Source organism: Cervus elaphus, chromosome 9 (genome assembly GCF_910594005.1).
Source record: "Cervus elaphus chromosome 9, mCerEla1.1, whole genome shotgun sequence".
Lineage (NCBI taxonomy): Eukaryota > Metazoa > Chordata > Mammalia > Artiodactyla > Cervidae > Cervus > Cervus elaphus.
In genome coordinates, this window is record NC_057823.1 from 39,966,545 (window position 1) to 39,992,214 (window position 25,670).

General features: G+C 39.0%; 1 protein-coding gene and 1 non-coding gene across 9 annotated transcripts in view; one reads left to right on the forward strand and one right to left on the reverse strand.

Annotated features, from left to right (window-relative positions):
- Positions 1–2,078: 2,078 nt before the first annotated feature.
- Positions 2,079–2,151, forward strand: TRNAG-CCC. Its single transcript has one exon. It is a non-coding gene; the product is annotated as a tRNA-Gly (tRNA).
- A 936-nt stretch (positions 2,152–3,087) lies between these two features.
- The window catches only part of UIMC1 (ubiquitin interaction motif containing 1), a 121,750-nt gene continuing 99,167 nt past the window's right edge, over positions 3,088–25,670 (reverse strand). For 7 of the 8 annotated variants that reach the window (XM_043912352.1, XM_043912354.1, XM_043912351.1 and 4 more), the window contains 5 exons: positions 10,043–10,121; positions 7,766–7,937; positions 5,128–5,191; positions 4,073–4,115; positions 3,088–3,555 (listed from right to left, as the gene is read on the reverse strand). In XM_043912352.1, coding sequence (XP_043768287.1) covers positions 3,345–3,555; positions 4,073–4,115; positions 5,128–5,191; positions 7,766–7,937; positions 10,043–10,121 — 569 coding nt within the window. In that variant the 3' untranslated portion in view covers positions 3,088–3,344. The remainder of the gene's footprint in view (positions 3,556–4,072; positions 4,116–5,127; positions 5,192–7,765; positions 7,938–10,042; positions 10,122–25,670) is intronic. The other variant, XM_043912350.1, reaches the window with a different exon arrangement.

Here is a 25,670-nt window from a genome sequence, read left to right on the forward strand (position 1 = left end):
CCTGTCAAGTTCATAGTGTCAACTCTTCCTTTGCATGAACTAAAGAGTGAGGGCCCCTCACCTCAGTCCCAGCCCTGATCTAGGAAGCACTGACAGGAGTTGGAAATGAGACAGAAAGGGGAGGAAGTCAACAGAACATACATAATTAAGCTGCTGCTGAGCTGAGAGCTCCTGAAGTTCAATCCCTGAGGGAACTCTGGTGAGGTGAGGAGGCTGGGGAATTTATGCTCCAAATTCCATTTTCACTGGTTGAGGGCTGCCCCAGAGGCCCTCACTTCCTGGCACTCCCAGCTATGCCGCACACTAGCCTAGAGAAGTGCTAAGGCAGAGAGTTGCAGGTCCTTGCAATAGGACCCTGTGGGTATGCAATAGAACAATGAGTGCCCAGGGGAAATGGGCAAGGCACAGCTTCAGTTAGAGGGCTGTTATCAGGATGAAGTGAAATGACACAACCACCGTGCCTAATAGAAAAGTTACCTTCTCCTTCCCCATTCATCACAATGCCTTGTGAAGTTCATGGAGTTTCCCAGCTCCTCGAGTTGACAACACTAGCAGAACAGCTGCTTCCCTTCTTTAAGAAGTAAAACAAAAACAAGAAACAAAACCCCAAAACTTGATGGCCTGAGGTAAGCTCTAGACACCTGAGTTTGCTGTGGAAGGCTGGTACTTGATGGAACTAAGGTCATCAAACTGTATCCTCTCTCATCTGCACATCACCTCTCTGGCTTTTCCACCTGTCACTGTGACACTACTTAAGACATACAAAACTAGCATCACACCGAAATAACAACTACTGCCATTCACTCACCTTCTATGAGATAGATACTGTGCTTTCATATACATTATCTTACTCTTTAGAACCCTGTAAGCTTTCTCCCAATTCATAGAAAAGGAAACTAGGTCTCAGAGATGTTAACTTGTATCAGAAGCAGAGGTTCAGATTCAGTTCAGTTCAGTCGCTCAGTCGTGTTCGACTCTTCGTGACCCCATGGACTGCAGCACGCCAGCCTTCCCTGTCCATCATCAACTCCCAGAGTCTACTCAAACTCCTGTCCATTGAGTCAGTGATGCCATCCAACCATCTCATCCTCTGTTGTCCCCTTCTCCTCCCACCTTCAATCTTTCCCAGCAGCAGGGTCTTTTCAAATGAGTCAGTTCTTCGAATTGGGTGGCCAGTTTCAAGTTGATGTCATACTCTTTCCACTGACTTTGTCTCTTCACTGTCTAAAGTCCCTCACACAGAACCACCAGTATTGGGAGAATAAGACAAATGAGCAAGCAGTCTTTTCCAAAGACAGAGATGGGAGGGCCTAGGGAGATATCTGTTTTCTCCTGATTCCACATTAGTTAACAAATAAGCCTATCAGTAGTAGTCCTGCTGATCTACACCCTCCTCCAACAATTTGCCACTGATTCATGTTCTAGGGAGACTGCTCAACTATAAGTTAAATAATTCCCTTTCCAGAATCAGCCCTTTCCCTATTCTTATCTCCAGGCAGAGAGATAAACATACTACCCTGTTTATAGAACTTTACCTCCAATAAACTGCCATTTACTGAGAAAGAAAACTAGTGAAAGTTAAAGTGATGGGACATAACTGATAAACTACTTCTCATTAGAAGGAAAACGGGAAAATAATCAATACTAGCGTTTTTGTTAGGACTGAAGAGGCAGAGCACTGTAGTCTCACTGCCAAGGACAAAAAGTGTTTTTTTATTTTTTTATTCTAAGCCTTTGTTTCCTCGTCTGAAAATTGGGGGGGATAATACCTACCTTATAAGACTGCTGTGAGGATTAAATGAAGGCACACATTGCCTGAACCATAGCAAATGCTCAAAAAATAACAGCAATTATTTATGTGATGCTGGCCACAATGTCAGTGCCATCCAATACCACGACATGGAAGAAACAGAGTGAGCCTGCCATCCTGCCTTCTTCTAACTCTAAGAGCTTGTATGCAAAGGCAGCTAGGCAGGAAACAGTGCATTAAAAGCCTGTGCTGTGCCCTACATCAAGCTATCTCTCAACTTCCCAGTCTAACATATACTTCACATTTGTTTTAAAATAAAGGAAGGACTTCCCTGGTGGTCGAGTGGCTAAGACTCTGAGCTCCCAATGCAGGGGGCCTGGGTTCAATCCCCAGTCAAGGAACTAGATCCTATATGCTGCCAAGAGTCTGCATGTTGAACTAAAGATTCTGCATGCCACAATCAAGACCCAGTGCAAATAAATGAATTAAAATAAATTTTTAAAAATAAAGGAAAAGAAAATTTTGGACTTGGTAAATCAGAAGTCAGGAGAGTCTGAGTGGTGTCCCATTTATCCTGTCCCAAGATCCTTTCCTGCTTGGTAGTCACCTCATACCAACTTCCACTACAACATCAAATCAACTTGGGCCAATGCTAGTTTTCTCAACATCCTTGTTTGGTCATCTCCCTTAAGTAGTTGCTTCTGCCATTCAACATCCTCTCATCTTTGGAGTCTGTCTGTGCACTGAGGATAGACCACAGCTCTGTTCTTCACTGGAAGATCCTGAGCAAGAAGGTTGAGAACATGCATTCCTCTACTGATGTACTGAAATAGAAGTTACTTCCTGTTGCTGCTATGACCTCTTTTGGCAAGAGAAGCAATCTCAGCTTTAGCAGATAAATATGAAAGGCATCTCCACTGGTTAATCCAGGAAGAAAAAATAATTGTATAGAAATTAATAACTTGAGAGTTCATTTACAACTTCCTGGAAAGAATGACTGGGCATATTCCTTCAAAGGTCCTGTGCTCTGGCTGAGAAATCTTAATTGGGTGAGGCAGCAAGATGAAGCGACAAGTCACTGAACAGTAAGGACAGCAGAACAGAAGTAGTATTCAATCCCTTGGCATCTTCCAGAATGATGTCAGAGAAGGTCAAAACAGTAAAACTGTACACTACACATTCAGTGAATATATGCAGTATGTCAGAGACCAGTAATGGAATTCCAAAACATGCAATTTATGAGTCTGAGAACTAGCTCCATAATTAAAACACCCCGCCCCAGCCCTGCAACACAGAGACACAAAGGAAACTCTCCATCTTATTGAAATAAGACTTCATACAAACATAGATAAATATATTTAAATTTTCTTTTTAACTATACGTGAATTCAAACAGATTGTTATAAAACAGAACACTACACACAGTTGTCTGTATAGCTCATAGAAAACATAAAAACCAGAATGCTGAGTAGATGCTGGTAGTAGAAACTGTAGGGGCAAAACTTCCTTAACAATGAACTGCAGGCCACTAAGGCTTAATAAACATGGCAGACTTCTAGTGCTAATGATTTTGCCAACCTTCGGACCCTAGAAATTCAGGATTTCCTCCTCCTTCCTCTGCCTGCTTTGGTTTGTGTCTGGCTACGTGGCCGGACAGTAAGCTGCTTTTTAAAGTCCACTAAGCAATCTGTGGCTTCTGAAACAGAAACAAAAGACTTGATGGGAGACTCATTTGAATCGAGATGTGTAAGGGAATTCTTCATCTCTCTGCTGCAGCCTGCTTCTTCTAGCCCTGGTGAAGACACCCTAGAGAGGAGAAAAAAACATCAGAATTCAAGATACACCTACTAATAAGCAATAAGTATGTGTCTCAGGGGTATTTACATATACTACTAGCTCACATAATCTTTGGAATAATTCAATCAGATAAGTACTGTCATTTCCCTTTCACAGCTGAGGACACTGGGTAAATCATACACCCAAAGCTACACAGTCGGGCAGTGAGGAAATGAGGATTCAGACCCAAATTCCCAAAGTGCTTGAATTCTAAGTCAAAAGATGAGGGCTGGGTAGGGATAGACAGGCAAAAAAGAGTAAGATAGCTTTTTCTGTGCTTATATTAACACCATGAGTGAACAGAGGTAGTCATCCAATTCTTAGCCTAGACATATGAGGGTCACAGAGTTATATCGAGAGTGGTCACACAGCTCCACAGCTTTCTACTTCAACTGCTTGAATACCACATTATACACAGAATATAGGACCAGGCCTGTACTTTTCTAAAACTGTTGACAGCCACACTTCAATGCACACCCCAATTCACCTGAAGGCTCCTGTTTCTGAAAACTTGGTCTTTATCTCTGCATCTGTGATAGGAGAGAAAAAGTAATAATTTTTTTAGTAGTGCTACAATCATAATACTTTTCACTGATCATGTGCTCCTATGTTCTGGGCACTGCTCTTCATCAGGTTTATCCAGGTAGCTCAGATCCCCAATCCCCAGACCAATGGAATGTGAGCATTAGCATCCAACAGGCTTAGCTGCAGAAGTACAGAGGTGAACACTTTTGAATGAATAACCACTGAATAAACCTACTTCAAGTCTGGACTTGAGGAACAACGAGTTGCCAAGGGAAATATGCTACCTGCAGATCTATAATCTGCTAACCTAAAGGCAGCAGGCTATGGGGCTCAGAGAGGCAGCCTTTTTATAGTCATCACAAGACACAACAGATTTACTTGGTGGGAATGAACTATTAGAACTAAATGGCAAGCAAATCTCATCAGACCTAAGCAAAAGTTCCTCTTTCATCTACAACTAGTAAATTTTAACAAAAGCAACTGCCAACAACAAGAACAATAATAATAATAGCAGCTAACATTTATCAAGAGCCTATTTACATCAGGGAATATATGTGGAGCTTTACTAGATATAATCCTTTCAATCTATGAAGCCAGTATCACTAACTCTATGCAATGCTACAGACTCTCAGGAGGGTAGGTAGAGACACTAAGCTAAGGGTAACATGAATAATGCACAAAACATCAGGAGAAGACAGTAATGTCTGGTTTTCAGTGTAAAAGGTATTTAGGGCTTGTGCCATTGCCCTATGATTTGGAAATGTTTTTTTCCCAATTTAACAGACAGTAGAAAGCTCAAGCTTTATAAAAGCTGAAACAAAACACATGATAAATAAGACAGAGTATTTCACATTCCTTAGGGAGAGATGATCTAGATCAAGTCTCAAAGGCCAGCTGATTGGGTCAAATGTGTACCCTCATAACTCTAGTAAAAACTGTAGTAAAAGAGTTGGTAGTGGCTATGTTTATTGGAAGGCCTTAGGCAGAAGCTCAGAAAACTGGTCCTGAGGGCCTCACCTGCAGTCTTGTACTCAGATTGTTCCAAGAGACGGAGGAGACGACCTTCATTTTGGCCTTTATCCTGTGTCAGAGAAAAAGAGATGAAAAGGTTACACAGAGAGTCTAAAATACAACTTCCTAAAAAAAATAAAAATAAAATACAACTTCCTTAGCCTAGATCACAGATATCTCCACGTGAGAAGAGGTGTGGGGACATAGCTGAATGGAAGTCATTTGCTTTCTAATAAAGGAGGGTACACAATTAAAAAAAGAAAAAGGTGGGGGGCTTCTCTGCTGATTCAGGTGGTAAAGAATCTGCCTGCAATGCAGGAGACCTGGGTTCAAACTCTGGGTCAGGAAGATCCCCTGGAGAAAGAAATGGCAACCCACACCAGTATTCCTGCCTGGAAAATTTCATGGACAGAGCAACCTGGCAGGTTACAGTCCATGCTGTCTCAAAGAGTCCAACACAACTGAGTGACTTATCACTTTTACACAGTAAAAAAGCAAATATGAAAAAAAAAAAAAAAAAGCAACTATGATTAACAGATACATCTTTATGCCAAGAATATATCCAGGAATGGATACGAGAGTCAAGGCAAATTATTCTCAGTTTAGTTCAGTCACTCAGTTGTGTTCGGCTCTTTGTGACCCCATGGACTGCAGCACGCCGCCAGCCTTCCCTATCCATCACCAACTCCTGGAGCTTGCTCAAACTCATGTCCGTTGAATCAGTGATGCCATCCAACCATCTCATCCTCTGTCTTCCCCTTCTCCTGCCTTGAATCTTTCCCAGCATCAGGGTCTTTTCCAATGAGTCAGTTCTTCACATCAGGTGGCCAAAGTATTGGAATTTCAGCTTCAGCATCAGTCCTTCCAATGAATATTCACGACTGATTTCCTTTAGGATTGACTGGCTTGATGTCCTTGCAGTCAAGGGATTCTCAAGAGTGTTTTCCAACACCACAGTTCAAAAGCATCAATTCTTCAGCACTCAGCTTTCTTTATAGTCCAACTCTCACATCTATACATGATTACTGGAAAAACCACAGCTTTGACTAGATGGACCTTTGTCGGCAAAGTAATGTCTTTACTTTTTAATATGCTATCTAAGTTGATCGTGGCTTTTCTTTTTTTTTTTTTTTTTAATTTCTTTTTTTTTTCTTTTTTTTTTTTTTTCGTGGCTTTTCTTCCAAGGAGACTGCTCTTTACAGCATCGGATTTTACTTCCATCACCAGTAACATCCACAACTGAGCGCTGTTTTCGCTTTGGCTCCCTCTCTTCACTCTTTCTGGAGTTATTTCTCCACTCTTCTCCAGAAGCATATGGGCACCTACTGACCTGGGGAGTGCATATTTCAGTGTCATATCTTTTTGCCTTTTCACACTGTTCATGGGGTTCTCATGGCAAGAATACTGAAGTGGTTTGCCATTCCCCTCTCCAGTGGACTACATTTTCTCAGAACCCTCCACCATGACCTATCCGTCTTGGGTGGCCCTACACGGCATGGTTTATAGTTTCATTGAATTAGACAAGGCTGTGGTCCATGTGATCAGTTTGATTAGTTTTCTGTGATTGTGATTTATTCTATAATAACCTTTGACCTATGATAGATTTGGAGAAGTTTAAAACAGAAAATAACAAGTTTCAAGTTAGCTTTTAGAGACAGTGATGCCAGAGAAAAAACTATCTCTGTGGTATAAACACATACCCATAAGCCTCAATTCCAAATTACAACCTCAAAAATCACCCCATTCATACAGGGGTCCCTTTTTCCCCTCCTGACATATTATGGCTTCTCCATCTTGGTGTGCAATGATTGCTGTGTCAGTAAGTCTAGAATATGGAGCTGCTGCTTTATCTTTAATTGCAAAGCCAAGACTTGCTCTTCCTGTTCTCTAATCACAAAGGCCAGAACGCACATCTTCCCAGTGACCAGGGTCAGATCCTATGACTTCCTAATAAGGCTAGGAACACGAGGTGTTCGGCAGAGTTGATCGTGAATATGTTCCTGGCAGTGGGGGTATGACTAGAAATACTTTCTGGAAAGTCATTTGGCAATACGTTTCAAGAGATTTTAAACTGTTTAGATTCATTGCCCTAAGAGCTCCACTTCAGGAAATCTATTCTAAGGAAATAATACAAAGACCAATTAATGCTTTAAACATAGCATTATAATACAAAAGAACTGGAAACAATCTGAATGTCCAATAATATGAGAATGGTTAATTGACTGTGTGATACAAACATTAACAGTAATTTCAGAAACAGTTTAAAAATATACTTAGGAAGTTTGTTATGCTACAATAACTGTGTATGTACATATACAATTAATTAAAAATGCATAGGGAAAAAAAGACTGGAAAAAAATTAGGCCAAAATACTAAAAGATGTCATCTTTGAGTAACTAAATTATGGGTGATAATTCCCCCTGATTCTTCATACTTTTTTTTTTAACTTCCTGTATTTTCTATATTAAGTATATACTACTTGAGTATATATTACTTTTAGTTAAAAGAAAAAATAATTTTAAAAAGCACAAATCTAGTTTCAAGATAAACAGAAGAAAAGGAAAGAGGGAGGAAGGGGAGAAAGGAAGCCCCGAATAGAAATGTGAAGAACTAGGTAACCTTTCCTAAAACACTCCACACACACCTTTAGGTTCCTCAGCCGCTGCGGACGCTTCCTCCCCACAGCTGTGCGTACTCGCTCACCCTCTTCAGGCTCATCTCCTGGGTCACCTCTCGCGCGCTGGAGACAGGACTCTACGTGACACTGGTACTCTCTGAGTGGAACAAGGGATTTACAGAGGTAACACTTCTCATCCCTAGCCAACCAGAAAAAATGAAGAAAAAGCAGTTAAAAAAAAAAAAAGATTTGCTTTTGCCTCTATGCTCCTAGATACATCTCAAATTGTGTTTTTAAATCATAAAGTTATTCTATGGAGGAGAAATGTCAACCAAAGCAGAACTGCTCAGCAGGATCATCAATAAAATGAACTCAATGCCAATCCAAAGGACTGAGTGATTAGCGGTTTTCCCTGGCTGTTTCTTTGTATCCTGCTGTTGCAGCACTAGGATGATAATGAAATAAGCTCTTCTAACTAACTCAAACAACGCTGATTGCTCTCCAGACATAAAATATTCTGTCAAACTCTTCTCAAATTAAGTGTAATAGTTTTTTCATAGGGAAGTTAAAAATTTAGACAGAAAAGAGAACACCAAGAGCATTAAATCAAAAATGACATTTCTACCAGGGAGGGTGAACTTGTCTGATTAGTAAATCAAGTCTGTCTATATGCTGCCTTCCTCAATTCTACAGCTAGGAAGTTACTAAAACCATGTGGCTCTGCCACAGGCTTTTGCATAACTTGATATATATAGCTATTTTTATCTTCTTATAACATAGACTTTGTGTAAAGAGAGGAAATTGTGTCCTTGAGGTAAGGTTTATTGGCATCAGTGAAAATGGAATCCCTGGAGACAAGGAAGAAAATGAACGCTCATGAAGCATTTTCTCTGTGGTGAGAACTGGTGCAAGGTCCTTTAAACACAATTTCTCAATTAATTCCTTGGCCCAGTTAGGAAGGTACTACTCTCCCCAATGTCCTATAGCTAATAATTGTCAGAAGCCAGGATTGCCTGACTCATAAGATCATCTTAGTTTTAAGAAGCTAAAGAAAATCTTCCAAAACTTCTGGCTGTTGCGACTCAGTTACTACAGAAAGATTTAGACTGCCTTTAAGAAAAGTTTCTCTGAGAGGTCTTTAAAATAGGAGAAATAAGTCTCTCAAGTAATTAATCATCAGAAAGACTACAAGTGAAACTGTGCTTTATGAGAAAAGTTAGACTAGTGTACCTTTCAAGATTTATCCATTAATGTAAAAAGCATTATTAATATCCTACTTACACGAGAGAAGCAGCACTGTAAAAGCAGCATAAGTTTTTGAGTCAGGTAGACTTTGCCAGTTCTGGCTACATGATCTTAACTAGTTACCCATAATTTCTCTTCAGTTTCTATAGCTATTTTTTAAAAAGAAAAAAATACTACCATATCAACAATTGTGATAGTTATAAAGTAAATAAAGCACTCAGCACAGTGGCCGGCACATAATATTAAAAGCTCAACAAAGAGGTATTATTGTTATTGCTGTCTCACACACATTCCATTAGATGCTGGGGATATAAACATGAATGAAGGCAAGTATCTGTCTTCAAATATTAAACTCATAGCCTAGCCAGGGAGACAGAAATGTCAAAAATGAAAGAAAAGAAGATTAGTGCAATAGTGTGATGAATACAGTCCTAGGAGAATATCCGCATGATGGTAGGATTCTAAAAGAAGGAAGTGTATCAGCTCTGCTCAATTGGATTAAGGAAGGCAGCTATGAAATTTAGAGTCTAAGATAGGATCTGTGTTTCAAAGAAAAATGTTTCTAATTACTAACTGCTCTAATGTATTGTTGGTGATATCTTTACTTTTAGGAGGTAGCACTTATACCTGACCTCCCCCTTGCCTCTGCCTCCACTGGGAACAAATGTGCCTTCTTAGTCAAGCTGCAACCCACAACCCAAGGAAGTCTTCAATATTGCCCAATTTCTTGCAACTCAACTTCTGTACCACTACATTGCAAAATAGCTCAGTGCTTCCCCAAAGCACCAAACACCAAAACGCAAATTCAAAGAAAACAGAAAGCTCAGAGCAATGTGGAAGTGGAGTGGGTGGCAGGGTCTTTTCAGAGTAACAAAAAGGGACACAAGAGGCCACCAATACTGACATAAACTGAGAATACTAAACAGAAATTCAGGCGTTAAAACAATGATTTGATTGCCTGGTCAAAGAAACCCAGGGTAAGAGAGGAACTGGTCTCTCATTTGGTCTAAGCAATGGTATGTTAAGCAAGAGCTCCGTAAACACAGTGCACCTACTTACTTGTCAATGTCTAGGGAAGTCTGAGCAGCTGTCGCACTGTCACTTCTATTCAAGGCCTCTCTTTGACTCCGAGTCAACACTTTCAACAAAAAAAGAAAGATAAGAAATAAAAAAATTTAAAAAGAAAGAAAATCTGTTAGTCTGTAAATATAAAATGTACTGGAAGTAGAAAAGTTTAATATTCTGTTCCAAATGGGAGAGGTGACTAGGAAACCTTTGTCTTTCTACTATAAAGAATATTACTTGCATAATGTGGACTGAAACTGCCAGCCGCAAGGTATTTCCATATTTGCTAATAAGATCTAATTTTCCTCTATTTGCCATTAGATTTAAAGATCTATTCCACACCAAGAAAAGTTTTTGTGTACTACCTCAACTTGCAGCACTCAGGCGAAGGATTTATACTTTCCCAATGAAAATTCTGTCTGGTGTGATATACGCTCTAATAAGATGCTTTTTGATACATAGCAATGATAGCTACATCTGAGTGCCCACATTAGCTCCAATCTTTATAAAACACTGGAAAGGGTTCCATTTACCAGTGAGAAAAGCAGAGCTCAGAACAGTTAACACAACCAGTCTTTTCCACTACACTAGGACCACCTCCTAATTCTAGTGAATATAGACAGCTTTAGCCCAGGTGGCATACAAATTCTTTTCTCAAACCAAAAGGTATGTTTACAAAATCACACTCTCTTAAAGGGTTTTGGAAGTTAATTAACCAACTTGTTTTTCAGTCTTCATTCCTTGCAGTTAAGAATTACGAACATCTCACTTCAAACCTTGCCTTTGTCCCTCTTGACACTTGAAATTCCCATGATAGAAGATTTAGAAAGGTTATCAGTTCACAAAATAATTTAGGTTGTGGAAGCATTTACCTAGACCAGAGGTTAACAAATTTTTTTCTGTATAGGACCAGACAGTAGGTAGTTTAGGTTTGGAAGGCCATATGGTCTCTGTCACAACTACTCAACTGGGCATGAGCGTTCCTATAGCAGAAAGGCAGCCACAGACAACATTACAATGGGGTGTGGTGCGTGTTAGGTAACTGCAGTCACGTCCGACTCTTTTGCAACCCTATGGACTATATAGCCCATCAGGCTTCTCTGTCCATGGGATTCTCCAGGCAAGAATACTGGAGTGGGTTGCCATGTCCTTCTCCAGGGGATCTTCCCAACTCAGGGATCAAATCCAGGTCTCCGGCATTGCAGTCAGATTCTTCACCATCTTAAAACTTAATTTACAAAAACAGATGTCTGACTGTATTTGACTCTGGCAGCCCATGGTTTACCTACCCTTCTAGTCCAACCTACCACTCATAAAAATGCTTCTAAAAGTATCCCTGACAAGTGATTATACAGTCTCAACTTGACTATGTCCAATTACTGAGGAGAATTCACTTCCTCCTAGAGAAACCCATTCTACTGCTACACAACATTTCTAGCTCAATCTGCATTTATGGGCTGTATGGATACATTTACCCCCTTTTCCACAAGTCAGTTCTTTGAACATGGAACAAGTTGCATTACTTGTAACCTTCAAAACAGGTACTTTATCTAGTCATTAAGCTAATCTGTAATAAGACTTGGAATACAGACCCTTTTGAGGGCCTAGGGTAGCTCTAATCCTTTTAATGATCCTCCAGAGACCGGTATTATTATTCAGTCCTATTTTAAAGGTACAAAAATAAACTCAAAGGAATTGACTTTGCCAAGCTATCACAACTGGGAAGAAGAACCCAGGATACAGTCTAGATCTGTCTGCTTCTTATACCCATGTTTTATCTTTCGAGTTAACCTCTACATATACCCCAATCTGTTAAGTCTTCCATATGTGTGGCATCCCAAAACAGATCCAATACTCCAATAAGCAATCTGACCAGTAAAGAGAACACAAGAACCACAAGCTACCTCATTCAGACTAATTCAGCCAAGGCTGTGACAATCTTGGTATTCTACTGGCTTAAACTGAACTTAAAGGCAGTTAAAATATATCCCCCTTCCTCCCAAATCATCTTCAAAATGCTATCAAGACAGGTCTCCTAATTCTATACTTGGGTAACTAAACTGTTGGGTATTTTCCCCCTTCAACAGGGCTTTATATTTATCCCTGTTCTTTTCAGTTGCACATTGCAGTCTGTTGAGATCATCTGAAGTCTTGATTCTGTCATCTGATGTTATACTAGCTCTCTGTTCCAGCTCTGCTTCATCTGCATATATGACAAGCATGCTTTCTACATCTTCATCCAAGTCACTGGGGAAAAACGGTTGTAAATGATTAGGCCAAGGACAGAGAAAACTGTGGCATGTTACCAGAGAAGCCTATCTTCTCCTAGTCCAAATTTCCTTTAAATACTTAATCAAGCAAATATTTATTGAGAATCTTTAATGTGTGAGTAATCTGGGGAGATAATAGGAAATTATGAGGCATGGTTCTTTCTCTCAAGGAGCTTACAATCTACTAAGGGAGACAGCACACACACTAAAATCACTGTAATACAATGTTAAAGAGATATGCATAATAAAACATGATCATATATAGAAGCAACTATTAATAATGTCTTGTCTCTGGGGAGGATGACAGGGACACCAGGGGACTAGAATAGGCAGTAGACATATTTTTCACTATATAGTTTTCTATACTACTGAATTAAAAATTTTAAGAAATATGCATTTACCTGAAAAAAATTAAAACTCTAATTCAAAAATATATGTATCCCTATGGTCACTGCAGCATTGTTTACAGTAGCCAAGATATGGAAGCAACGTAAGTGTCCATCAACAGATGAATGGATACAGAAGAGGTGATATGTGTATCAATGGAATATTATTCAGACATTAAAAAAAAAGTCCTTGCCATTTGCAACAACATGGATGGACCTAGAGAATATTATGCTAAGTGACGTAAGCCAGACAGAGAAAGACAAGCACTACATGATTTCACCTATATGCAGAATCTAAAATATAAAGCAAACAAATACAACAGAACAGAAAGTGAGTTGTAGAAGCAAAGAACAAACAGGGAGTTGCCAGGGGTGGCCAGCAGGGGGCGGGGAGGGGCATGGGCAGGAATTAGGTGAGGGAGATTAACAAGTACAAACTTCCAGTTAGAAAATTTAAAAAAATTTTTTTTAAGTTTCTCCCTTTTCTCTTCAAAAGGAGAAATAGAGACAAGCTTATAGTGAGGACTTAGGCACAAATTAGACTAGATGATCTACTTCTAAGTTCCCTCCAACTCAGAGATTTTATAAGTAAAAATAAAGTACTGCAGGAGAAAAACATCCTGGACAGAGTTGTATAACCACCTACAAAACCCACCTCCTATTCTATCAGCTAACCCACATTTCTCCAACTTATGTACAAGGACTTTGAGAGATTTTATCAAGGGCCTTGCTGAAATCAATTCTTAAAAGACTGGCATTTCACACTACATAAACCTTTAAGTGTTTGCTGCCACCTCTCTATTTGTCCCCCATCTTGACTATCAAGTATTTTTCCAAAAAAAAATACTTAGAAAACCACTCCACAAACAGGGCTGGGAAAGAAATTGTTTATAGCACTTCATATTAATATGAAGGTGAAGGGGTTAAGTCACTCAGTCATGTCCGACTCTTTGCAAACCCATGGACTGTAACCTGCCAGGCTCCTCTGTCCATGGAATTCTCCAGGAAAGAATACTGGAGTGGGTTGCCATTCCCTTCTCCAGGGGATCTTCCCAACCCACGGATTGAACTCAGGTTTCCTGCATTACAGGCATATTCTTTACTGCCTGAGCCACCAGGGAAGCTCTCTATACATTAATTTATGCCTCTGTAAATAGCACGTTTCTGTTATTTGTCAGTCGTTTTTCTATATCACAAGAACTTCTGAATCCAGAGATTCCAGATTTTTATTTGATCTCTTTACCATCCCCAACACAGTCTAGCAAAGATTAGATGTTAATAAATATTTGTCAATTTAAGTCACAGCAAGGGATTCATGGGGAAAAAGGACTCTTATTTTATGAGAACCTTTTCTGTACCAGGGACTTAATAAACATAATTGTTAATCTTTACAATAGTCCTGCAAGGCACATATCACTATTTGTATTTTATATATGATGAAATAAACTGACCAAGATCACAAAGCTAAAACAACAACAAAGAAACATGGCACCAAGAATACAATATGAGTCTGACTTTAAAGAAATATATGTTCTTCTCTAAGAGCAGGCTGCCTCTCCCGGGAAATAAGACAGCAAAGGATGGGAAGACAAAAAATGATAAATGGGCAGGTGGAAAAGAGATTTGGCAGATGGCTGAGAATTATATGCTAATGCTATACTGAATGTTATGATCAGAGAAGACTTGGACTGGGCCTTGGAGCTACATTTTTCCTTTGAAAACTACTACCCCTACAAAGGAGCAGAAAGGTGGTAAGTTGCTCTAAAAGAGTCTCCTACTCTGGTTTATGAGTGCTGAGAGAGCCATTTCAACTAGCTATAGGATGAGGACTCAATATGAAACTTAAATCCAAAAACTCAGTTGCTGGTGACAACAGCCAAAGATTTCAAAAGGGAACAATGGAGTCTGAGGACAACTCCAGGAGAACAACTACCTAGGCAAGGTAAGCAAAACAGAAAGGAAGAATATCACTGAGAGCGCCACCCATAAACCTACAACCATTAACTCAGGTTTTTATAAACCACTGGATGGGAAACACCCTAAGAAACTGCACTTGGGACTTGACTTGGCGCTGTCAAGATACAGAGAAGCAGTGCCACACAATGAGGCAACTCTATAGCTGGACAAACCCATCCCCAAGCTGGGACTCTGCTAGTCGTGTTGCCTTCCACAAGCTACCTAAGCTTTCCGAGTATCAGCTGACTTAACCACAAAATGACATGATAATAAGCATCTATCCCCTTGGGTTTTGGTAAGGCTCACATCAAATAATCCAAATGAGTTTAAGAGTGTTTGCACACAGAAAGCACTCCGGTAACATTACTTGTTTATTACTATGTAATTCTTGTTATTAGTCTTCCGTATTTATTTCTTAGTTTTATCCAAAGATGTAAGCCCATTTTTAAATCAACACCTACCAGCCTATCAGATTAGGTTTTACTCTTAAGTGTTTCCCATTCTAATTTGTACAAATAAAATGAAATAACCAAACCATTACAGAACAATTACCAATACTATGTAAGCATCAGCACATTTATTTTCAAAATCCAAAGCAGACAAGCAATCAAAAATAAAAACATAAGACCTTGAACTGTAAACAGTGAAGACAATGGCTCCTTGAGTTAAACGTATATACGTACAAAGAAGAGAGATTTGGCAGAATGACAGAAGTTAGTCTCAGTTTGTCTCCCTCAGCCTCAAAACCACATCAGCAGAAAATAATGGGAGGCCACAGAGTTGTTTATGTTCCTGTTAAGGCTGACTGTCCTCCAATTTAACATTTCTTAGTGAAATGTTAGAGGAAAAAGGAAAGGCCTGCTCCACTTGCAAGCTGCCTGCCTCAGTGTTGCCAGCCTTCCCTAAGAGACTAGTCCCAACACAAAGGCTATCAAAAGAACTGACCATTATCTACCACTTTGAGACATGTGGCTATTTAAATTTAAATCCTAATTAGAATTAAACATAGTTTAAAATTTAGCTCATCAGTCACATGAGTTAAATTTCAAGTGTTCAATAACCACATGTGACTTGTGGCTACCATGTTTGGTCCTACTGTTACAGAACATTTCTGTCACTACAGACAGTTCCACTGGCTAGCACTTCTTTAAGAGATAACCAGGACTAACCCTTTATTGCCTTAAATTTGCTTACTTTGGACACCCTGAGAAATTTAAGCTTCCAGTGGCTTCTCTCATCACTTAGATTCTCACTCCCACAAGACTCTCGTCTGTCATCTGGGCACACTTTTCTAACACGACCCAGTCTCTCGCTACTGCTCTCACAGTAACTGCCCTCTGGAATTTGGGTCAGTGATAAAAAAACATCCTTGACGTTCTTAACCTTCATCTTCTTGCTGTAACTAAAAGATGGCTGTCCTCTGAAGGTACTGTTTCTCCCTGTACCCTCTTAAGTACTGGCTGTTTCTTCTTCCTTACAACTCAGTACCACTGACCCAGAGGTGGAGTAATTACCCTCTTTCTCCTCATTGTTGCTTCCAGACTACTGGAAAAACCTCTTTTGAAGCACAAACCATTCTGCTGCCCTTGCTACTCCACCTTGAAGAAGTCATCTACTATCCCCTTCATCACCCACCCCACCCACTTTTCTGGCCATTCACTGAACATTTTAACAGAAGACTTACTTGTTTTTGCCCCTCTTGCCATTATTCTTGATGATTTTAATGCCTATATATTAGCTGAAGAATATGCAAGTTGCAGTTTTTTGTAGTTCAACCTTAGGTTAGCTATGGTTCAATTTGGTATCTGTCCTCTCACTTCCTTGACCTTTTTGCTATCAGCTCCCGTGGATGAGACATTAGCTTTGCTCAAGTGGGATTGTGAGAGAGAAGTAAGCATAATGCCTTCAGGCATCCATTGCATGTAATGCATTAACCTCTGTCCTCTGCATTAAGAATAGTACCAACCAGTTATGTATCATCCTTGGGACAAGTAAGGAAAACATTCAATTCATTTTCTGTGTTCTGCGGTTCCAGTGAGGAATCCTGATTGAGCCTATCAATAATAATCATGCTACTTTCAAGACCACCACCACCTATCTTTTCCAGCTCACTCCTTCTAATACTCTAATTCTAATAATCCTTCAGCCCCACTAGAACATCTAATTCCAGGCCATCACCTTTTCATCATCCATCATCCTGTAACATCCTCACTTTCCTTCTTACCTAACTTAGATCTCATGGTGATCATACCAACCATTCCTCTGAATATTTTCTCAACTTATTTCTACTGTACTGTCTAGCAAAACCCAATTCTGGTTAATTCTATTTCACCACCTACTACGTGTCCCTACCTAAGCAGCACAAATGTGCTGACTATGCTTATGTTATATTTAAGACCCAAAACCTCAAGCAGCACCTCAGTATGGCCTAGCAATCCTAGTATGTCTCCATACTCCATAGTCAGTTTATAGTTCTACTCTCAGAAATTATTTCACAACTTCTATGCTATCCTCAAACTGGATACGATTCCAAGTCTGTTAAGAGTCCAAAGCCAGTACCACAATGCCAAACTGCCCTCTCTGTTGTGGAGAAGGCACATAGGCATCCTGTCCCTACTCAAGTTGTAGCAATTTTCATTCAAGTTGAAGAGATAAGCTTGCCTTTCTCAAAAAAGTACACTTGAATGTTGAGCAAATGACCTTAATCTTCAGTGCTGCTGTAGTTGACCCCTGCATGGTTTCTTCAACATTTTTCCATATAAGACAAAAATACTCATATAAAAATGTGCTTGGCAGTGCCCCTAACACCCTGAGACTTAAAGGAGAGAATTAATTCTGAGAACAGAATTAATTCTGTGTCTTAAACCACACAATTCCTACTTAGGATATAGAAATAAAGGGTCTTACAACCATTATATTTTTATGAATAAAATTCTTCAATCTGAGGTATTAAATAATTTGGAGGTCTTAGAAAAACAATCACTTCTGTAGTCCCTACTAGTATATGTGTATATTTATAGGACAATCTTTTGCTTTAATAGTTGGCATTTTTATTTAAGCAGTTTGACAATATATAAAGATTCTGCATATTAAAAGGCAGAGAAATTACTTTGCCAACAAAGGTCCATCTAGTCAAGGCTATGGTTTTTCCAGTGGTCATGTATGGATGTGAGAGTTGGACAGTGAACAAAGCTGAGCGCCAAAAAATTGATGCTTTTGAACTGTGGTGTTGGAAAAGACTCTTGAGAGTCCCTTGGACTGCAAGGAGATCCAACCAAGTCCATCCGAAAGGAGATCAGTCCTGGGTGTTCACTGGAAGGACTGATGCTGAAGCTGAAACTCCAGTACTTTGGCCACCTCATGAGAAGAGTTGACTCATTGGAAAAGACCCTGATGCTGGGAGGGATTGGGGGCAGGAGGAGAAGGGGACAACAGAGGATGAGATGGCTGGATGGCACCACCGACTCGATGGACATGAGTTTGATTAAACTCTGGGAGTTTGTGATGGACAGGAAGGTCTGGTGTGCTGCGATTCATGGGGTTGCAAAGAGTCGGACATGACTGAGCGACTGAACTGAACTGAACTGAACTGAACGATTCTGCCTGCAATGCAGGAGACCCAGGTTCAATCCCTGAGTCAGGAAGATACCCTGGAGAAAAGAATGGCTACCCACTGCAGTATTCGTGCCTGGAGAATTCCATGAACAGAGGAGCCTGGCGCACTACAGTCCATAGGGTCGCAAAGAGTCAGACATGACTGAGCCACTAACACTTAAACTTTCATAAAGAATTTAAACATAATTCACATGTTCTGATCCATGAATTAAAATGTGGGAAGCTACTCTGAGGAAATCACTTGAATTTAGACAAAATCATAAGACATATTCTATCAAAGCATTTTTATAACAATGAAAAATTTAAACAACCCAGTGTTCAAATACAGAGTGAAATACTATGCAGAAATTTTAAAATAAAGACTGAAAGGAAATAAACCAAAATATTAACTGTAATTGCAGAAAGGAGATTAGGGAATGGTTAGTTTTGGATGATTATCCTTCTATGTTGCCAATTCTTTTCAATGAGCATATATTCCTTTTATAATTTATAAAATTATTTAAATATTGAGAGACACCCTTAATGAAATAATGGATCTGGGCAATGATCATCAATGACTATTAGTTGAATATGCTTTCAAATGGATGGATTAGGTTGATCCCACTAATCAATCTTAACATTATAAAAGAAAGATAACCAGACAGTACATATCTCACAGTGGGTTGCCATTTCCTTCTCCAATGCATGAAAGTGAAAAGTGAAAGTGAAGTCGCTCAGTTGTGTCCGACTCTTTGCGACCCCATGGACTGCAGCCTACCAGGTCCTCCATCCATGGGATTTTCTGGGCAAGAGTACTGGAGTGGGGTGCCATTGCCTTCTCCGATGATATAATATACCACCTATGAAATACTCTTGTTAAAAACAAAATCTAGGGACTTTCCTGGTGGACCAGTGGTTAAGAATCCACCTTGCAATGCAGGCGACACCTGTTGGATCCCTGGTCGAGGAACTAAGATTTGACATGTCTTGGAGCAAGTAAGCCCCAGGCCCAACTACTGGGCCTAAGCACCACAACTAGAGAGTCTCATAACTGCAATGAAAGATCCCACATGACGCAATGTGCTGCAACTACTGTAGCCCATGTGCTTAGAGCCTGTGCTTCGCAACAAGAGAAGCCACCAACACTGCAACAGAATGAAGCCCCTGCTCACAGCAAATAGAGAAAGTCTGCATGCAGCAACGAAGAGCAGGGCCGACAACAACAAAAAACTTTTAAAAATCTAAATTGAATCTTATCAAGCTTCAAATCAAAACAGAAGCGTCCAGAAAATATAGTTCAGGACAAAAGACCATGTTAAAGATGACAATAAGCATACAATCAGCAAAATTTAGGAGGGAAATTCTGAAAGACAAAAAGCTAATCTCTTTAACAAACTATAAAGAAAGCAAAGAGAAGAGGATACAGAGACTAAAAGAAACTTGAAAGACACTGGGACTTCTCCAGTGGTTCAGCAGCTAGGACTCGGTGCTCCCAATGCAGGGCCCATGTTGATTCCTGGTCAGGAATCCCACATGTTCCAGCTAAAGATCCCACATGCCATAACTAAGACCCAGCACAGACAAATGAATTAATAATAATAAAAAGGAAAGAAAGAAACTTGCAAGATTTAACACATGTAACCTTGTAACATGTAACATGAACCTTGTTTGGACCCTGATCTGAACAAACCATTAAAAAAAAATTATGATATGACTGAGGAAAGGGAGATGCTGACTGGTATAAAAAAATGGTACTGTGGCTGTATTTTTTAAAAAAATACTCTTTATCTTTTAGTATTATAATATTTATAGATAATATGTCTGAAAATTGCTTCAAAAAATCTAGTAGGAGGTGGATGGGAGGAATGTTACATATAAAAAAAGACTGGTCATATGTTGATAACTGTTGAAGCTGGAAAATGGGTTCATAGTGATTCATTATACTGTTAAACAATAAAAATTTTTAAATGGTCTCAAAATAAACCTGCTGTTCAAAGCTAATTACCGGCATACATGGGAGATATTGCGGGTTCAGTTCCAGACAAGTGCAAAGCAGCAAATACTGCAATAAAGCAAATCACACATATTTTCTGGTTTCCCAATGCATATGAAAATTATATCTATACTATACTATAAACGTTCTTAATTTTTAAAAATAATTTTATTTTTGGCTGTGCAGGGTCTTAGTTGCTGTGCAGGCTTTTCTCTAGTTACAGAGAGTTCGATCCGGGATCGAACCCATGTCTCCTGCATTGGCAGGTGAATTCTTTACCACTAAGCCACCAGCGAAGCACTTTCTTTTTTTAAGTTTTATTGGAGGATAGTTGATTTACAATGTTGTGGTAGTTTCAGGTGTTAAGCAAAGTGAATCAGATATATCTCTATTCTTTTTTTAGATTCCTTTCCCATATAGGCCATTACAGAGTACTGAGTAGAGTTCCCTGTGCTATACCGTAGGTTCTTATACTGTAGCATTTTAAGCATATAATAGCATCATGTCTAAAAAAACAATAATGTACATACCTTAATTAAAAACACTTTATTGCCGGGTATATATGTATACATATGGCTGATTCACTTCACTGTACAACAGAAATTGACACAGTAGCATAAAGCAACTATAGTCCTATTAAAAAAAAAAGTTTATTGCTGAAAAGTGTTAACCATCTTTTGAGCCTTCAGTGAGTTACAGTCGTAACATTACATATTACTGCTCACAGATCACCATAACAGAAGAATGAAAAAATTTGAAATATTTTAAGAACTACCAATATGTGACACAGAGAAATGAAGTGAGCAAAAGCTGTTGGAGAAATGGTGCTGACAGTCTTGCTTGACAAAGGACTACCACAAATATTTAATTTGTAAACATACACACACACACACACACACACACAGACTAAAAGACAGTGCAATAAAACAAGATATGCCTGTAAATAAAAACAAAAAAAGTAAGGAAAAGATAGACATTAAACTTAACAATGGCTTCGGATCAATTCAGTTCAGTTGCTCAGTTACGTCAGACTCTTTGCAACCCCACAGACTGCAGCATGCCAGGCTACCCTGTCCATCATTAGCTCCCAGAGCTTGCTTAGACTCATGTCCATCAAAAGTCGGTGATGCCATCCAATCATCTCATCCTCTGTCATATTGGACTGGGCCAAATCATGGATGAGATTTTTCTGAGTAAAATTTTCCAGTGTTATAAACCAACATCACTTCAGTTAGAAAAAATTTTTTCCACTTATATCTTCTATAATGAAGATATAATGCTTAAAAAAAATTGTCAGGAGGCAAAATAGCATAATGACTAAGAGCAGAACTCCTGGATAAATGGCAAATTCCACAGCTGACACAGGAAAAGTCAAAACAGCACTGTAACTTCTTTTATTAGAAAGTAAAACTGATGAGCACATGACAAAAGGTTATACAAGGCACCTGAAAGGACTTTCACTGGTCAAATCTAGAACAATGTGAACAAGCTGCCAGAAAGAATTAATTATGACACATTAAATTTTAAAAAATGAATTCATATCCTATTTTTAAAAAATTAATGGGGCTTCCCTGCTGGCTCAGTTGGTAAAGAATCTGCCTGCAATGCAGGAGGGCTGGGTTCGATTCTAAGGTCAGGAAGATCCCCTGGAGAATGGGATGGCAACCCACTTCAGAATTCTTGCCTTGTCCATTCTTCCATGGACAGAGGAGCCTGGCAGGTTATAGTCCATAGAGTCAGAATCAGACACAACTGAGCGACTAAAACTTTCACTTTCAACGGGAAAGGGGAAAGTTTCTCTTACAGAAGAATGGCAGGAATAAAAAAAAAATCACCATTTACTATTATAGTAACAATTAATTTAAGCAATATTCGCCAATGGATGCTAAAACCATGGGTGAATGTCTGTTTGGGAATGGGCTATTTATACAGCCTCAGAGTATATTATCCCACAGATGACATACTGATTACAAAATAGAAAGGTACCTTTGTGGAAGGAGATCTGGCAGACACTACCTTAGAGAGAGGATCAAATTTAAGAACTCCAATAACAAAACTGGTATCATTTGCTCCCTGATGTAATATGTTACGGATTGAATATTTGTGTTCCCCCAGTACTCATATATTGAAATCCTAATGCCCAATGTGATGGTATTAGAATATGGGGCCTTTCGGTAGTGATTAGGTAGAGAGGGTGAGCCTGTGTGAATGAGATTAAAAGGGACTGAAGAGACCAGAGCTCTCTCTTTCCGCCATGTGAGGACAAAGCAAGACGTCAGATGTCTACACCCCATAAGACGGCTCTCACCAGAACCCAAATATTCTGGCACAATGATCACAGACTTCCAGCCTCCAGAACTGTGAGAAATAAATTTCAGTTGTTTCTGTCAGTTCAGTTCAGTCGCTCAGTCGTGTCTGACTCTTTGCAACCCCATGAACTGCAGCACGCCAGGTTTCCCTGTCCATCACCAACTCCTGGAGCCAGCCCAAACTCATGTCCATTGACTCAGTGATGCCATCCAACCATTGTTGTTGCCATCCAACAACTGGTTGTTTATAAATCACTCAACCTATGGTACTTTGTTGGAGCAGTCCAAGCTGAAAAAGACATGATGCACTTAGAAGAATGTAACATTCTCTTTGTTATTATTCCTGCCAAAAAGATTTTAACATAAATTTAATCATAAGAAAACATGAGACAAATCCAAAGTGAGTAATATTGTAGAAAGAAAAGCCAGAGAGGAGAAATTCCATATTCTGTGAAGAAACTCTGCCCAGGTCTCTGGCTGACTCCAGAACCATTCATGCACTAAACAAACTGCAGTTAAGGATAAATAACCAAACTGAGATTTGAACTGCTTCTCCAAACAAGAGTATGTAGTTGATTCTAATCCAGTGAACTCTCTGATGAAACAAAATACAATACTTTTCTGAGAAATAAAACACATGCTAGAACACCCACAATGTAAATTCACAAGTTCCAGGATACAATCCCTAATTATTTAACATACAAGGAGAATCAGGAAAATGTGACTTGTTTTCAATTTAGAGGGGTACAACCATTTGAACGACTTCTTATCAGAAGCTATGGAAGCCAGAAGATAGCGGAACAAAATCTTTAAGTTGCTAAAAGAGAAAAACCTATCAACCTCAAATTCTATACTCAGTGAAGACATCCTTCAAGAATGATGACGAGGCCCTCAAACATATTTGTTGGATTGAGTGTTTTGGAATTAAATCATATAGAACTCAACTGATGATATTTGAACAGAACAGTGCCCTATGAACAGGATTTCAGAAATGCAGATGAATCTTAAATGGATGTCAGAGATGTAGTACTTGAAAAAAATATGGCAGCATTTGATAATTCAAAAGATACTGATCCTAAGAAGTTGAACTCCAATGACTGAAAAAAACCAATATATATTAATAGAACTAATAAAATCAGAAAGAAGAGCTAGATACGTAGTTAAAAGATGAATTCTGATTGGTTATCTTTGAAAACCAAGCTCAGCACTAACTTTTGGGAAAAAGTCACATTTTAAATTTCATGCTAGTTATATTAATAAAATAGCATTTGCTTATTAATTCATTTATCTTAACAATGCAATGACTATGGCAAAGATTAAGAAGTAAAAGAGTTAAAAATCAGACAGACAGAATTTTAAAATATATAAACTTAAAAAAAAAAGAACCATGGTGAAATCAAGGCATTTTCCAGATAAAAAAATTATTAAGGAATTATTATGGAAGTTTGTTGCCAGCAGGCCCACACTGTAAGAAATACTAAAGGCAATTCTTCAGACTGAAGGGGATCATCAAGAACTAAAGAATATAAAAAATGGTAAATATCTAGTAAAGATCATTTTCCTCTTAATTTCTTTACAATCCACAGCAAAAAACTGTAACATTGTTTTATAGGATTTATAATATATGTAGATATATGACAACTACAGCATAAAAGAAAGGGTAAGGTAATAAATGGACTTATATAGACTTCTATACACTTCATAAAGTGGTATTAACTCTAAGCAGACTGTGGAAGACTACCTTCCCCCAAGAGTAGCCACTAAAAATAGCTATGGCTTTAAAAAATAAAAGTGAAAAAAAAGTAATTATATAACATATTCCAATAATCAAAAGAAGATAGAAAATAAGGAAAAAAACAAAAGAGACAAAAATTTAAAAACAAAATGGTAGACCTAAATCCAGTCACATCAATAAACGATTAACTAAATTTTCCAATTAAAAATTAGACAGTGTCAGAATGGGTAAAAGGCATGACAATTATATGGTGTCTACAAGACACATACTTTAAATATATATATATATATATATATTTTTTTTTTTATGTTAAAAGTGAGCTTTCCTGGTGGCTCAACTGGTAAAGAATCCACTGCAGTGTGGGAGACCTGGGTTTGATCCCTGGGTTGGGAAGATCCCCTGGAGAAGGGAACGGCTACCCACTCCAGTATTCTGGCTTGGAGAATTCCATGGACTATACATATACAGTTCACAGGGGTCGCAAAGAGTTGGACACGACTGAGCAACTTTCACTTTCATGTTAAAAGTAAATGTCCAGAAAAACATACACCAGGCAAGCAGCAGGCATAAAAGAGCTGAAATGGCTAGAATTGTCTAGTTGTTCTATCAGATAAAATACACTTCAAGAAAGAGAACATTACCAGAAACAAAGCTGGAAACTAACTTAGTGGCTACTCAGCAGTGGCCACAGGACTGGAAAAGGTCAGTTTTCATTCCAATTCCTAAGAAAGGCAATGCCAAAGAATGCTCAAACTACCACACAGTTGCACTCATCTGACACACTAGCAAAGTGATGCTCAAAATTATCCAAGCCAGGCTTCAACAGTATGTGAACTGTGAACTTCCAGATGTTCAAGCTGGTTTTAGAAAAGGCAGAAGAACCAAAGATCAAATTGCCAACATCCACTGGATCACAGAAAAAGCAAGAGAGTTCCAGAAAAAACATCTATTTCTGCTTTATTGACTATGCCAAAGCCTTTGACTGTGTGAATCACAACAAACTGTGGAAAATTTTGAAAGAGCTGGGAATACCAGACCACCTGACCTGCCTCTTGAGAAACCTGTATGCAGGTCAGGAAGCAACAGTTAGAACTGGACATGGAACGATAGACTGGTTCCAAATAGGAAAAGGAGTACGTCAAGGCTGTAAATTGTCACCGTGCTTATTTAACTTGTATGCAGAGTACATCATGAGAAACGCTGGGCTGGATGAAGCACAAGCTGGAATCAAGATTGCCGGGAGAAATATCAATAACCTCAGATATACAGATGACACCACCCTTATGGCAGAAAGTGAAGAAGAACTAAAGAGCCTCTTGATGAAAGTGAAAGGGAAGAGTGAAAAAGTTGGCTTAAAGCTCAACATTCAGAAAACTAAG